Source organism: Corvus moneduloides, chromosome 13 (assembly GCF_009650955.1).
Source record: "Corvus moneduloides isolate bCorMon1 chromosome 13, bCorMon1.pri, whole genome shotgun sequence".
NCBI lineage: Eukaryota > Metazoa > Chordata > Aves > Passeriformes > Corvidae > Corvus > Corvus moneduloides.
Window position 1 is genome coordinate 14,852,505 of NC_045488.1, and position 16,825 is coordinate 14,869,329.

At 35.6% G+C, this 16,825-nt stretch overlaps 1 protein-coding gene across 5 annotated transcripts in view; it reads right to left on the reverse strand.

Moving 5' to 3' along the window:
• Nucleotides 1-1,722: 1,722 nt before the first annotated feature.
• Nucleotides 1,723-16,825, reverse strand: part of LRRC49 (leucine rich repeat containing 49) — a 44,576-nt gene continuing 29,473 nt past the window's right edge. For 4 of the 5 annotated variants that reach the window (XM_032123348.1, XM_032123350.1, XM_032123349.1 and 1 more), the window contains 7 exons: nt 15,807-15,890; nt 13,194-13,345; nt 10,979-11,216; nt 9,562-9,747; nt 5,640-5,749; nt 4,814-4,967; nt 1,723-2,800 (listed from right to left, as the gene is read on the reverse strand). In XM_032123348.1, coding sequence (XP_031979239.1) covers nt 2,594-2,800; nt 4,814-4,967; nt 5,640-5,749; nt 9,562-9,747; nt 10,979-11,216; nt 13,194-13,345; nt 15,807-15,890 — 1,131 coding nt within the window. In that variant the 3' untranslated portion in view covers nt 1,723-2,593. The remainder of the gene's footprint in view (nt 2,801-4,813; nt 4,968-5,639; nt 5,750-9,561; nt 9,748-10,978; nt 11,217-13,193; nt 13,346-15,806; nt 15,891-16,825) is intronic. The other variant, XM_032123351.1, reaches the window with a different exon arrangement.

Sequence of the window (16,825 nt, forward strand, 5' to 3'; positions counted from 1 at the left end):
TTGATACCCTCTGATTCATTTCTTCAAGACCCTACCTTAAAGCCTCAAACCAGGATTATACTTCTAAAGCCTCAATATCAAAGTCTGGGTTTTCTCTTGATTTTCCCATGGAGGACTTCCTGTTCCTCTAGACCAATACAACCTTCTTAGAACATTTTTTTCCACTTTTTTACTGCTGCTGAATCTGATTCAAAAGGGGCCCATCTGTCCCAGCTACATCATCAGGAGAGCTCTGCACTTTCACACAGCTGCCGAGGTTTCTGTCCCCATGCAGAAGCTGGAATTGCTCCACCCACCCCCTTGGCACAGAAATTATGTAAAGTAATTGATGGATCCAAAAACATATTGCACGATCATTTCTATACCGGCTGTTTCTCTAATGTAAACTCTCATTTTCTCACATCTTGCAGGGCCCTAATTTGTTCCTTTAATAAAATGCACCATGAAACTTGAGAGTGCAATTTTCCAATGGAAAGGAAAAAAACCCCATCAAATAAACTAATCTTACTATAAATTCCATGAAGCAGTTCAAAAAGCCCAGATAGGTGATAGAATTTAATAGACGCAATCAACTACTGGAGCAGTTTCTTCAGGAATTCTAACACTTCCTTAGAATTTAAGTGAATTAACCTCCACTACATTCTGCAGACTGAAAAGCAACTACCTGCAAGTATAACATGAACCAAATGGAAAAGTGCATTTAACAGTACCCACATCACTGTTAACCTGTAACATGTTCTGAAAAGAGATTCTCTCAGACAATTTAGATACCCCAGCTTCACCTGAATGCAAGCAGACTGCACTCTCCAAAATACCTGTGACCACTTGATTCCTGCTACTCATTCAAGGCTCAGAGAGTTTGGTCTGTTCAGCCTGGAGAAGAGTCATGGGAGACCTTAAAGCACCTTCCAGTGCTATGATGGCTCCAAGAGCGCTGGAGAGGGACTTTGAACAGGGGCATGTGGTGATAGGACAAGCGGGAATGGCTTTAAATGAAAGAGGGAAGATTTAGATTGGATATATGGAAGAAATTATTTCCTGGGAGGGTGGTAAGGCCCTGGCACAGGTTGCCCAGAGAAGCTGTGGCTGCCCCATCCCTCAAAGTGTTCAAGGCCAGGCTGGACATGGCTTTGGGCAACCTGGGCTAGTGGAAAGTGTTCCTGCCCATGGCAGGGCACTGGAACTAGATGGTATTTAAAGTCCATTCCAACCCAAACCATTCTATGATTCCATGATTTTCTGGGCATAAAAACTCATTAAACTGTATCTGCATCTCTGCTTTGACAGAAAATATCTTTTAGATTGGCTCAAAAGTAAATTTACTTTTAAGCTCTTAGAAACCCTTGCAGGAAGTTTTCTTTAGTTTCTTTTCTAGAAATGAGCCTAAGTAAAATAAGAACAATTTAAATTAAGTAACAAAATGCACAAAATTTTAGATTGCTTTAGTTAGGATACAATGGAACTAAAAAATTAAATTTAAATGGCACAACTTTCTACCTGCATCTGAATGCTATCCATGGCAATCAGCTGGACTTGTTAATGCTTCCTAAATTCAATTTCTGGACAGAAGCTGGCAAGCTGATTATTGTGGGAATTACTGTACTATGGAATGGGGTTTTTTTCTACCCATTCACAGTGATTTTGGGGCAAGTTGTGTCTCATCTCTTCATACAGCATTAAGGACAAGTCTTTTCTTTGCACATAGTACTTCTTTACAGTATCTGTGAAGGGTAAAAGTGAAGAATTTATTTTTATTGATAATATGAAATTTTCACACAGTCACAGGAATGAATTACATCTGAATAGTAGTCATCAGTCTCCCTACCAAATGTAATGCAGGCATTTTAGCTCATTTGATCTTGACAAACCTCAGAAGTTAGAATCAAGAAACAAAATAAATTATATTAACATATTTTAACAAAATAAAAATAAAGCTCAAGTGAATAGACCTTGGAATCATATTTTACCTATAACAATTCACACAACCTTATTAGTGAAATTAGTGAAAAACATTTGAAATCAAGTTTGGGCAACTTGTTCAGTTGAAAATTAGGCTCATTAAATGTCAAATTCTGAGCACTCTCATGTGAAAAAGTGTTCTATAATCTCACAAATTAAACAACAATATTAAGTCTTCATCGAGTTCAGGGTGTAAAAATAATTTATTAGCTTTTGATCATAAAAAAATTAGCTACTCTTCTTGGGTTTTTTAAACAGCAGCAGTCAAAAAAGTGACAACTAAAAAGTGTTCAATAAAAATAAGGCAAGCATTGCAAATTTGCTCTTAAAAATCAATGCTGTAGCACTACAAATTCAAGGGTAGCAAAAAAAAAAAAATACAAGAACTTAATAAAACAATCACCAAGTCATTTCTATGCTACCACTTTGGTTAGCCAAGGAAGCATTGGTAAACAGTATGAAAGTAAACTTTTATTTCAAAACTATTAAGAGTTTAATTAAGATTTAAAGGCATCCCTTTGGGGGAGGAAGTGAAGTATGCCCTAGTGATGATAATTTTATATTCTATTGGTTTATGTTTGTAAAACATGACAGAATACTGAACCAAAAGCTTGCAAGACAACACGACTTGACTCTACTGTTTCTGATCAGTGATCCGCTGGAGGCAGAGCTTCATGTAGGAGTTTTTATTGCGTATTTCTATCACTGCATCTCTCACAAGTTCAATGAACATCTGAGGCCAGAGCTTCTGCAACGACTCATTTTTCATATTGATGTCAGCTGCTTCTTTCACTAAGTTCTCAACGTATGTCTGGCAAAATGTTTTTCTTTCCTTGATTTCCTGCATGAGAGGAAAATTACACAATGTATAAGAAAAAGGGAAAAAAGGTTAAACAAGAGCAAATCCAAAAAACCCCCTCACAAAAATTGACTGACTTAAAGAACACAGCAATTAGCAGGCAGATGCTTTTGTGTACTTTCTCCTCTTGGTTTCAAGTTGCATGGCCCAGGGTCTTTGTCAAGCTTTTATGAGTGTGGCCACAGAACCTTAGTGTATTCATAATATTCATACTATATTAAGTCATTAATTCATCTGAAATTAACTTTTAAGTAATTATATAAGTATCTTTTAACAGCATTACAAGTTTTGTTGCTTTCTGGCATAGTAGTGAAAATTTACAGAAACTTTAAGCACTAAACTACTTTTCCTTCTCTCCCTTCCCAGAATTCCATCCTTATAGTACAACAGTTGAAAAGTATATGTTTCTCTACCTGCCCCAACAAGAACATTAGCATAGAAAAACATGCCAGTACTCATCCTTTTCCACAGGCATGCTGGTAAGTGCTGGTTCCTAATGTGTACTACATTAGATACTGAAGTGAGACAAACCTTTAAAAATAATAAAAAGATACTGCGCTTTGTGCAATTACTAGCTCTGCATTTTAGTAACTCAAACTATTAATCCCTGCTTCTGCAAAGTTTCTATAAAATGCCTTAAGCTTTAAGTAATAAGTTATATTGGAGGTAAATACCCAACTAGTTTGAATGGTGGCATTGTTAAAAATGTTAGATCATGCTTGAGGCCACCAAACCAGAAGTTTTCCTTAATGAATAATAAAGCCGAGAAAATGCTTTCCAGCAGTTTCAGCTAAAACCCCAAATTACTCATCAAAGACCCAAGACTGTCATCTTCAGCAATACACTTATTCAGCCACATTTATTATGTTAGTTTACTGCTACTGGGGAACTGGAAGGAGTCCTTTTTGCCAGGATGTATTCTTGTGACACCCTGCAGTACCTGCTGCTACATGCACAATGCTATAGCAAAGGACAAGGTGGGAATTGCTGCACTGGGAAGAGAAAACAACACATTTATTTAATGGACTGTACAAATACTAAGCTCATTTTATTTTATTATAGCTCTGGTTCCATGGGAAAGGGCAACAGGAATACCTCACTGTCTTACTCTGTGCCATTCAAAGATTTAAGAGCTACTATCACAGCTTTTGAGGCTAAAATGTTTTCTTAATTTAATCTCTCCACACATACAGCCACTGTCTCCTTTTTATGCTGTGGATCTGAGATAACAAAACCACAATGGAATAACAGAATTCAGTGATTACTGAACTTAATTTAATTTCTTGCACTAGAGGATTTATATATTTCCACATAATCAAAAAGCAAACAATGGGACAAATGTGGGAAGCAGAGTGCATACAGTTAGAACTCATGATGATTGTTCAGAAGGGAGACTGTGGCTGAAAAAATCATATTCTCCCTGGGAACAATTTCCCTCTGCCCAAGCAAAAAAGTTAGCAGATCAGAAACACAAACTAAAACAAGCGTGACTGGTACACTTGTCTGAAACAAGCCAGGTTGCAATTTTATTAATAATTAAACCTAATACATTTCCTATATATTTATTTTCCTGTAGCTCATTTAAAAGTGAGGAAGCAGCTTTTTATTACTACAGCCTGCACTACCTCATGTGTTGTCTGAAGGTGTTCTTCACCAATTAATTCAGGGAAAATCTAACATGTGCAATATACATTTTTCTTCCTAAAAAACTGTGCTCACTCCATATGGCTTGTAGGTAAGAATGTATTTCTGAGACTGTGGCACTGTTCAGGAACCCCTTCATCAAAGACAGAAACTGAGAATTTTCCAGTGTTCTGAGAAAAAGATGAGTTAGATTAAATGTTTGATCAGATATGTAAGTATGTTAAGCAGTTATCTTTTAAAACCACCATTCTCAACAGCACAACTGAAACTTGATGTACAGATAAATTCAATGAGTAGCAGCCTAAGGTTACCTAACAGAAAATACAAGTATTTTGTAATGATACATTTTACCTCAAGCTTCTCCATATGAAAATCCTTTGTCATGTAATTCAACATTGCTCGAGCTGTGCTTTCCCCTCCACTTCTTCTGTTATCACTACTTTCCTCACTCCCAACCCCAGATTTCTTTCCCTTTCCCTCCAGCAGATAATGGAATTGCTTCTTCCTGTGAAATGAGATTTACAGTCCTAATTATAGAAAAATTTTAAGTGCAGATGTTTCTAGCTATTGTGAGGGGGGAGTTTCTCCTTTGGAACATACACTTTTGAGCTTTGAAGTATATTACACTCTCAAGTTATTCAAAATACATATGACTCTAGATGTCCCTTCATTAATTTGTCTCTAAACAATTTACTTTGATATTTATCACATAGCATCTCCTAAATAGGAAGTCTTGCAGCTTTAACTTTTATTAAGTACTCATCTATAGAAGACAAAAAATACAGGGGGTTCACCTTTCTTTACAGTACAACTCTTAAATCTGTTAACTGTTAATTACCCACTATAAAATACCCACTAAAAATAGCCAGTTCTCATCATGAAGGTCCACAAGTCTTCATCAATCCCAGTAGAAATGGAGAATTGAGCATGTAGTTCATTTGTGTGCACATGCCTTTTCATCTCCTCAGCAGACTTCATACAAGTTCTGTGAAAACCTCTGGCTACATGGACCAGGAAGATGGTAACACTTGTGCATTATGCAGAGGACCTATCTTCTAGAAGATGGTATTTATGAAAGTTTTATTTTTTTTACCTAAAAAGAACTTATCATAACAGTGTGCAAAAGAGTCAAACAACATGTTCTGGACAAACTCCAGTTCTGTTTCTTGTATTTTACCTGGATTCTCCAAATAATGAAAGCATGCGATAATGTGGCAGCTCTGAAGATGCCACATATGCCAGAATGCCAAAGAGCCTTTCTGCCTTTACAATATCATTTTCAGTAATCTGTGAGGGAGTGGGAAGGGAAGAAAAAAAAAAAAAATTACATTTCAAAATTAGCAAATTCATATTTCATTACATATGTACATTGAGAATTAACTGAAATTTGTTATACAGAACACTGTACACAGAACTGTTGCAGGCACATCTTCAAAACATAAATTTGCTTTTACTGGCACTTGAAATGTACTTTGGAAGAAACCAAATGAGGTACTGGCGCTTGTTTTATTTCCTGTAATTCTGGATATTTTAATGTATATATATGCTGACCTGTGCTTCATGATAGTCTTTGTGAAATGAGAAATTTTAGAAAGGTTCCTTACATTCATTTTCTGAAGGCCAGACATACTTATTCTGCTTGATACTGTATGCACTTACAGAAGGTCTACTGGAAAATTTCTGATTAAGTTATGTTGGAGAAACAGAAAGATTCTGGGCATGCACATGTGAAAAGATAACTTATAGACTCTCTTATTTTGGCAGCATCATGGAAAAGGCTTTATAAAAGAGAAGCTTTAGAGGGAAAACATTTTCTCTGCATTTTTCAGCTCCTGCAAATAAGTGTTCACTCATTGTATTTCTCTAAATGTCTGCCACACTGTTGTTTCAATATTAAGTTACAGCTGTCTCTTTAAACTAACTGAATGGTTGAAAAATTTTCAGGATTCATTTTACACAAAATTGAAAAGTGTAAAGAAAATGGAAGGGATTCATTCTTTGGTGGTGGTGGTGATTATTTTTTTTTCTGTCTTAGCTCGTAATCTCTGGAGACCATGGCCTGCGTTTCTCCTACCCTGATGGCCAGACTATGAACTGACTTCAACTGCCAAAAGTTTGTTGGCACAGTTTCAGGACTCCTGGCTTTGTACTGAGTGCAGAAGCAATCTTTATGATCATCTAAGTCTGACCTGGATAACACTGGACAGAGAAATTTACTCATTGACTTCTTAACTTCTGGACAAAATTTAATTTCCATTCATCCTATAACATGCTTTGGGAAAGGAACCCATTATAAAGACACTACAATACTCACAGTATTTACTAAGCAGTTCCAGACAAACTTTGTATTCTGTGTTATTCAAATGGAATTTGAATATAAATATGTTATAATATGGAATTTTGATCCACATTAACAGACTTTTATTGTATTCTTGTGTAATGTTTAGAGACTATACAATCTACACTTGCCTAAAGTATACTGTAACAGCATAATGCAGGGGTAAATTCAGTGAAAACACAGATCGAGAAATTAGAAATGTAAAGTCAACTCCATTTTCAGTGTCTCTGGAATTGTTCATTTTCACTTAAAATTAAATAAGTCTTACTTAGTAGCCTAGGAGTAGATGACCTTGCTGAATAGTCTGTAACAGAAGCAAGGTCTGAAACAAAGAACACAGAAGGCAGCTAGGGAAACAAAGCCCAGTGCAGGCAGAAATGCCTGCTGGAGAAATAAGTGATTTTAATGTATTTATTTATGTTAAGAGAAGCATAAGGACCAGGTCAACAGAGACAGCAATGCTGAATACACTCTCCAGCTCACAAAAACTCATATTCTCTATCTTACTGCAGTGCATTGTTTGCTCCATTAATCACAAAAAGATTATAACGGTAGTATCACATAAATGTAAGGCTTTATGCCTGCTCCTTGCCAAGTACAGAGAACAGGCACCAACTGTGCCAGCAGGCCCAGCTCAGGGAAAGAGATGCATCTGCCACACTGTATCCTATACCACTGGGTCGACAGCAGTCTGGAGAGTTTGGTAACTTCAAACCTTGATGACTTAGAACTAATCTTAGATTACGATCACTGGGAAAAACTTCAATTAGTATCTCAATAAAGACAGTTTGCTCCTTCACAGTTAGTAAAAGTAACAACTGGACAAGGGAACAGAATCACTGTTAGTGGGAGGCCAACACTCGGCTTCTAGCCTGGAATATGAACTGGAATGGAGGGGGAAGGCTGGGGAGAAAATAAAAAGTTTTTTAAAGAGGTTTTTTACAGTTTAAAAGTGCTAGAGTTGCACACTTTATTTAGTTAATTCAGTTAGTATATATTGCTTTTACTTTGCAACTCTGCATAGCTCAGAGCTGACAAGACAATAGTCACCACAAACATTGCACACAAATGGCAATCAGAATAGCAGACTACGCACATTTCCCTTTCTGTCATCTGAAACTGTTATTTAGGGTTGATCTAAGGTCTGAGAATCACTTCAGGGGTTGTGTTCTTCACATTGAAACAGAATTTTCTATTACTCATGTTAATAGGTAATGTACATCTGTAAATCTGGATATCATAAATTCTGCTGGAGGGTAATGAAAAACAGCAATCGAAGTTCATCTCTTTCTTCTGCTTGGCTATGACGCTTTTCAAATGATTAATGACACTAGGAAAAAAACCCTGTATGTGCATCTTCATGTAGTGTGGTCTGGCTGAAAAAGTTTGTTGAGGACAAAAATGTTGTTGTCATCCATATTTAAAATCTGCTATATGTCCTACATAAAATCATGCTGCGCTACATGTGCTCCACTCACTAAATTAATCCCCAAGAACTATTAAATACAAAGTTTTCCTTCAGAGACTGAACTTGTTGACCTTGAGATTGTAACAAAAAGTCTACTAAAACAGTTGTGTTACTTTCTTTCTCCATGCACACCAAACAGGCACGATTTACCTTCTCTTTGTTTTTCATCTGGATCACTAGTGTTGATTTTGAAAATACGATGCAGTAAAAAAAGAAATAAACTTTCTATTTTTTTAATCAAATTTGAAGATAATTTTTTTCAACAAAGTACTAAATTCGAGGTTATTATATATTTTTCATGGGATTACTGACTATCACTTTATTTTTTTTCCTTTTAAGATACTGTGCTGTTGGAGTGAGTCCTATTTCCATCCATCCTTTCTTTGCTAGTTAATTCATTTAAGCTCTTTACCCACTCCTGCTCTTCTGAGCAACTAATATATGTTTTATACAACTAAAACCAAGCAAACCACAACATCCAGCTTCGGCTGAATCAGACAACAAGTATATCTAATCCAAAACATATGATGATGACCAAATTAAAATACCAGATCTAAATGCTAAAGCTGTGTATTATTTTTGCTCTAATTAACTTCCATAACATCTCTTAAACTTACTTAGCATTTAAAATTGAATATGCATTCAAACATTGTGTTGCATTGTAACTATTTTCACCCCCTTTATGATCAAAGCTTAAGTCTAAAATAGCTGGTTTATATGCTTGAATAAATTTACTTTCAGTTGATGTAAAAGGGAATACAAAGTACAAAGAACAGCAATATTAGTGTCCTAACTTTCTATTTATTTAAACAAAATGCACACCCAACAAAAAAACCCACACTAAAGATCTTGTAAATAGCAAGCAGGAAAAAAAAATCTATTTGACAGACTTTTCCTGTGACAGCCTTAAAGCAGAAAATATGACTATGGTATTTTATAACACTTGCAATATACAATAAATTCCTAAGGAGTCTGTCAAACACACTTTTGCATAAGTATTCAATGTCAGCACTGTGATTTTATGAAAAAACAATAAATAAGTGCTTCTTAAAATCAGGTAAAATTGTGCAGTTCTTTAATAATAATTTCACATAATTGTATTGAATAATATTAATTTTAATATTAATTGCACAACAAATTACATGTTGAAGTCTACTTAAATCTTTTCCCCCTTAATATTGAGAAGACACTGACAGGGTTGTGCTCATTTTATTAGGAATTCATCTGCTCTTTTAAAAACAACACTTATTCATCCTCTAAGACCAATTATAAGAAAGAGCAACACCATCCTACCTTCACTCCATTTATCTTCTGTAGATTAAAATGCTTCAGTCTGAACAGAACATAGTACTTCCACAAAGCGAAGTTGACAACCGGATTTCCCTGAGGATCAACTGTCAGCTGTTCCATGCGATGCATCTCAGCCAATGCACTGAACTGCTGCAGCGTCACAAGATTTGTCTCCTTAAACTTCAGGTGCTAAAAAAAGTCAAACCCCAATAAATTAAATAAGGAAACAATAGAGTGAACACAGTGATTCCTATTCTGTGCCACTCAATTTTCAAACTGTAACAGTCATGTGTCTGATGAAGCAACTGAGCTCATTTCATTTGAGGTCTCTGTAGCAAAACACATCAATCAACCAACTGCTGTATTCCATATACTAAGAGATGTCAACATTACAAGCCCCAAGCAACGTATAAACTCTTTACTTAAAGCGGGAATATTTTCAGTGTTACATAAAGCAATGATACTACTTAAACAATGTTTACTTTTACTTCTGCAAGTAAAGCACCTGCAACATCTACACATATAAGTACAATATATGCTTTTAAAATATTCAGACTTTTATTGGGCACAGGGTGCTGGCCTAACTCATACCCTGCCCTACACTAATGCTCCTATGAGCATGGTGTATGCTACGTAGTAGCATTATTGTGGAAAGAGGAAGGAGGAAAAATTGATGATGAAGACAAAAATTTAGTTGTGATTCTGCTATCGCCCACAAATTTTTCCCCACCCACAGGGAAACAATTGTTTCACTAAGACAGATAAATTTGTCTTAAGCTCCCCACAAATTTATCAATCTCAATTAAACCATTAAGTTTTGTTATACTCAAAATCTCTAGAAGCAGCAGGGAGCTCAAGAGCCAATCAGTCTGAGCTAAGAGTTGTTTATGTTTGTTATCTCTATGTTAATATTTGCATCAAAATGACTGATTTGAATGTCCAAGAAAAAAAAGAAAGAGATATACTGAAGAGACTTCTCATTTATGTTGCTTTTCTTCATCAGGAAGTGAGGAACTTCAAGAACCGTACTGATTTAGTTAGCTCTGCCTTCTAATCTTCGTCTTTTAATCCTATCAGCAATTTGATCTTTGAACTCACAACACAAATGAAGTCTTCCTGATACCATGGATCCGTAACAGCAGTATGGAACCATAATACTGTATTTACACACAAGCTTTGCAACTTAATTAGGTAGGTCAAAGGAATTAAAAGAAATAAAAATCAGGCTGAAAAGAAATCTAAATTTAAATTATTGATTTTTAAGGATCAAGGTTAGCATTATAACACAAGAAAATACGCAATTCATAACTGTATCTATTTACATGAAAGCACTCAGTTGGGGGGCTATGCCAAAGTAGAGGTTTTATTCAAGAACACATATTCCATAGCTGTTCAGGGCTGAAACATGAGGCATACTCACCACACAGTTAGGAAACTTTGTCTTCAGTTTTACTAACACTTGAACAATTTCATCAAATTCTATGAACATAAAGGAAACTGTGGCAATAATGGCAGCTGTTTGAACACTCCAGTTTCGATCCAGACACTCCAGTGCCCCAGCACCATACAAGCCAAGAGTGTCTCCTTCCACTTCCACTAAATGAGACTCCAGAACAGACAAGCCTTGTACTGCGCTGCTCAGGATTGTATCAAGAGATCTGTAGAGGAAATAAAAATATAGTGATATAAATGAGATTATTTTGAAATAATATCATCACTCTACTGAATAACAGTCCTTTCTTTTACCAAATTTCAACTGTCAAATACAATGGCATTTCTAAGCATTCATTCATTTTCAGTACCCCATCTGGTTCAAATACACTAAAGGCTGGGAAACCCTTTTTCCATCAAGTAACACGGTATATGTTCTACTTCTTCAGCAAAAAGACTCTGGGGTGTATTTGAGTTGGTGATGGGGTCAAATTAAATAAAGAGTCCGTTCACATTTAATAATCGGCTTAAAAATTTTAGCTCAGAATGCTAACCTAGCATGTTTCATGTTGCTTTAGATATCTAAATGCAATTTCAAACAATTAAACACATCTTGAAACAATGTATTTATTTAAGCAACGTCCCCTTCACATTCTGTTTGCTATATGAAATGTAAAAGTTATGACATGAGCAGTAACTGAAGCATTTCTTTAAAATAATGTGATCTTTCCAAATCACAAGAGCAATTTTAAAATTAAGCAATAAATCCAGGTATTTGCGAACTCTGGTCTCTTTTTTTCCTACTGGACATAAAGTATACATAGAACTCAAGATGAGCACAAATTACAGGTTTAGAAAATTAAGTAATGATTGTTATTATTTTATTCTTTACCACATTCCTAGTCTTTTTAATGTATTTTGACTAGTAGCAATCACTTGACTGATGTTCTCTTGACAATAACAATCAGAACTCTAAAATTTCACTCAACTGAAAATGTTGAGAACCCACCACTTCATATGTGAAGCTCTAATTACTTATCTATGCTGAATTTCACCTGCAATTTTATTGCTTAGGAGCTCATCTTGGAATTCTTCACTATGATAAAACACGTATATCAAAACAGCATCATTTCTGAAGCAATGGGAATTTTTTTCATTAACAGAACAACAATCATACTACTATAGCTACATTGACTTGGTCATGGGGGAGGATTACCAACACTGAATTAAATAGCAAAGAAACCAAGCAGGCAAGAAAGCAGTGGCTAAATGCATTCAACGGAAAGCTTTGGAAGCACAAGTATAGAAAAGACGATGGCAATTTAAAAATGCTAAGGAAAAAATGTTTCAAAAGATGTAGCACTTGACTGGAGATAAGAACTAGTTCTAGCCGATAATAGACTGAAACTCAGATGGGTTCCCCTTGTGAGAGACAAAGACTTCATGAGCATCCCTGGAATTTCCAGCATTCACCAGGGACAGCAGGAAGCTATACTTGCTGTTGAATTGGTGCAGACTATTTTTTCAGGCATTTGCCTGAGCTAACCAAGGTTGAAGTGCTACTTTGGTTTTAGTCAATCTAAGTAATACATTGTTCATTAAGTTCTGCAGTGGGTTCTGGCCACATAGCCACCTTTTTAGATGCAAATAAGCAAAAATAGTATATATTAAACCAAGAATACTAAAATTAGCTTGAGAATAAAACTAAGTCTGGTACTGCTACTGTTAAAACAGCACGGGTGTGAAAGCAGTCCAATAAAAGACGCTGCAGTCCAAACTAAGAGCATCAATACTACTGTGAAACCTCTTGATACACAAAGAGGTTACAAATCTTCATAATGCTCATACATTCTTAATTTTGTTCATTTAAACTGAAGTCAACAATCTAAATTGTTAAGGAAATGAACAGCCTCAAGAAGGCTCAGGAATTCGTATTTAACATTTCTTATAAACATGAAGTTGTCCTTTATTTAGCAAAATCACATAATAATTTAGCTTGCACTTCTTTAGGCAATGAGTTGCTTATATTTCTTTTTAAACATGTTACTTATTACTAATGGTCAAAAGCAGAGTAAACTATCTTTTCAGAGTTGATTTGCATATGTAATACTTTTGATAATGAAATACAGCAAGATCTCAGAGATGAGAAGTAGTAACCTGGACCTTAAGACATGAATGGGTAAAAGTGTTACCCAATAAAATACCTGCTTTCTTCAGGAAATACATATGCAGCACTCCCATTGATCTGGCAGGGTTCATTTTCTTTATCTTTGTTTAAAGAAGCCTCAAGAGCAATTCGGTTCTGCTGGATCTCCCACTGCCGAGCAATGTTACCAATTGTTAACCGCTTCTTTTCCTGAAACAAGATACACAAGTCATCATAAGTCATGACAGGGCAGGATTCACACATTTGTTTGTTCTGAATCATGTGGCTTAATCAAAACATTTTAAATGTTTCAAATTGTAGTAACTATACTAGTGGTTGGTGGTTATGCATTAAAATCAATGCATCATTCTAGTGCTATTTTGCATGACTTCCAGCAAACAATTTCAGAAAATTTGCAATAAAGAAACAAGAAAAGTAATATAATAAATCCACAACTTACAAAAGCACAAAGTTAAGCTACTTAGGACATGGAAACTGCTACTTCTGAAAGTTTTTCCATTTTAAAGAGCTCAAAACTATTTCATGTTCCATTTGCCCAGGGAGTTATGATGATGCTCACTGGTTAGACAGCGCTAATTGCTCAACACCTACAGATTTCCATGATGACTAAGCTCCATGTCACAGAAAGGGGGGGAAGTTGGAATCGTACGTGTTTTTTATCAGAACAACCTTTAGAAAATTCTGTTTGTTCTTGAGGGTGAAGGTCTCAACCTCAATTACTGTACAGCTCTACTGCTTTGTTAGCCCTCAGCTGTGGGCTGCTGGATTCCTACAGAACTTCAAAAACCTCCATGAATTCATTTTACAAAAAAGCAAATTTTACAAGGGTGGAGATTCAGCTAGCAATAACTTTCCCTTGTTCCAGTAAATATTAAGTTCAACCACTGTCGGAAAGGAATGACATTCTCTATACGTTTCAAAGTACATCTCAAACTTTCCCAGAAGAGTGGGTTGGAAGCAATAAAAAATTAGTTTGGAAAAAGAGATGAAGAAATTCTGCTGTTTGGGCAGACAAGTATCAGCAAGGGAAAAAGAAGAGATGACATTGCTGAAATTAACATTTTCAATGCAGTGCATACAGGAAAACAGCAAATGTTTGCTACGGAACGAGTGCCTATAATTTCATTTACACTTCATATAGTGTAAGAAATGTTGGAGAAATGTGACAGTAAAAAAAAATTGCAGAACACAGTTCTCGAAATATTTTCTTCAGATTTAACTATGAAGAAACCTATAGTTCACAATTTTTTTTGCTGGACATTGTATCTGTGAGCATATTTGTTCCTTCAATTCAGATGTGTGGAACAGGAAAAAAGCCTGAAATGTAAGAACCCATTTACAAAGGAAAGATCTACAAAATCATCAAATCATACAAAAAATACTGGTATTTGACTGTTATGCCACTTAACTATCTGAAGAAAAGAAATATACTTTGATTAAATGAAAGTCTACGATGTAATGTTGAAATTGAATAATGATGGCACTAGGCTTTAAAACTATTCTTTTTTCTAAGGGAATTTTCCACTAGCAAAAAGCAACACAAAATCTAGGCCACCAAGACAAACAATCCCTCTGCTACAAAGAAACATTACATCAATGGTTAAGAACATGAACTACAACAGCATGAGACAATGCCGTGTGTGAAAATTATTCACTAATTTTCCACTTCTTCTGCTACTAAGAACTGGCACCAACACTTCAAATCTGAAGAGACTTTAAATACATCAATATTTTAGAGGGAAAGAAGAAATACCAAAACCAAACCCCAACACTGCTTAAAGAACCCCAAAACCACCCCCCACTTCTTACAGTCTCCTGCAACTACTTTCAGTCTAATCCCCTTCAGAAAACATGATTTTACCTAAGAAACTTAAATGGACGTGAACATTTTTTGTTTGCTTGACTTTCAAATTGAAAGAGATTATTTGTATAGGCATTACTGGCTGACAAAAAATTTTAGGCACTTTTTTTTCCAAAGAAAAACAATTTGGAGACAAATGGTGACCTTCACACAGTAAATGGAATGTAGATACTCTTAGATTCTTGAACTTTGGTCTCCTATTAGCAGCACAGCTCATGTAGTTAGCAGCCCCATGAAAAGCATTCTGGAGGGCACCCTGGGTCTTCCCTGGTGGGCCACTTCTGTCTCGTGTATGTCAGTACCAACCAGGCCAGCTGGGCTGGAAGATAAGATAGATAAGAGTTCTGCTGACAGAGACAACAGCTGGAGTCTGGCTGTGGCCTCAGGGCCTCTTCTCTCTATCCACAGAAAGGAACCACTTCAACAGGAAAGAATGAAGGAAAAGCTACTTCAGAACACCCTGCATGGCTGCAGTCAGAGTGTTCACCTGAAAAGGGGAGACCAAGGCATGTGAAAGCACTGAAGAAGTCCTTTACTTCAGTCTGGATTTATGTAAATGAAGTTTGCCATCCACTGACATGTATCACAATCATGTTCAATGTGGGCTTTCTGCTAAAGTGTACCCTGCATATTTAACTGAACAGAGTTTCAGTCATGGAGTGCACTGTTGAAGTTGTAAAAATAGATAGAGGCATATTGGGATATATAACATCTGCAGCAAAGAAATTTGGATATAAATTATTGCTGTAAACTGGTTAACAGTAACCTTAGAACAGCCATAGAAAATACCTTAAGCAAGGTCTGTTTATGGCTTTCACGCTTCCTTTCTTCCTCTTTCCTTGCTGCAATAGATGCCATACGTCTTTCTTCTTCCTGGATGAAAAAGAGAAAAACAAATTCCTAAAGGGAGGAATTAAGCTGGTTCTGAAAAGTATTATTGATAAATTATATTCTTGTGTTGGTAGTTGAAATGTAAATTTTCATTTCAACACAATTTTAGAATTTTTATCTAAATAAAAAACCCAATAAAATTATTAATTATAAACAAATCAAGAAAAACAGAATAAATAGATAACTACTGAGATATAAATGCTGAAGATAAAGCTAGTTAAAAGTAGTATTTTAGGAGTCTTTGAAAAAGTATAAAGCACATGGTGAGTATGACAGTGAGAAATATTTTTAGATATGACAGTGCAATACATCTTTGTATCTTTGTAGTAGTTTTTGCAACTAGCAGGATTTTTTGTTGTTGTTGTTGTTTTTGTTGTTGGAAAAAGCCACAGAGAAAAAAAGCTGGGTTCTATTTATGCTTGAATCATAATCCAGGATTAATTTTCTTCATTATAAACTGTTTCCAGGGACTGGCTTTTCTCAATCAGCAACTTGAGAACAAAAGAACACTTTCAAAATTAGCTATTCCATTAGCATTATGTCTCATCAATTTTACTGCCTAGTCATGAAGTCTGAAGAAGAAACTCATTGATTCCTGAGCAATGAAAGTGAAGTTGCTTCATTTTCCTGGTACAGCAATGTGATACTGCAATATACCCATATTAGGTTGGATGCTCCTTGTTTACAGAGGTCTAAACATTCTCACAGCACAGTATTTTTAGAACATATATTTTCCAAGTAACAAAAGAAATGTTCACTATGAAGTAAAAAGTGTAGAGTCCTTCCAACACAAATATTTGGGAAGCATACTTTAACTTATTTTGATTTACTTCACATGCCATTTGGGCATTTCTATTGAAGTGCCTTCTCAGAACATATGAAAAGCGTTATCATTTCCTCAAAATAGAAAGCTCCTG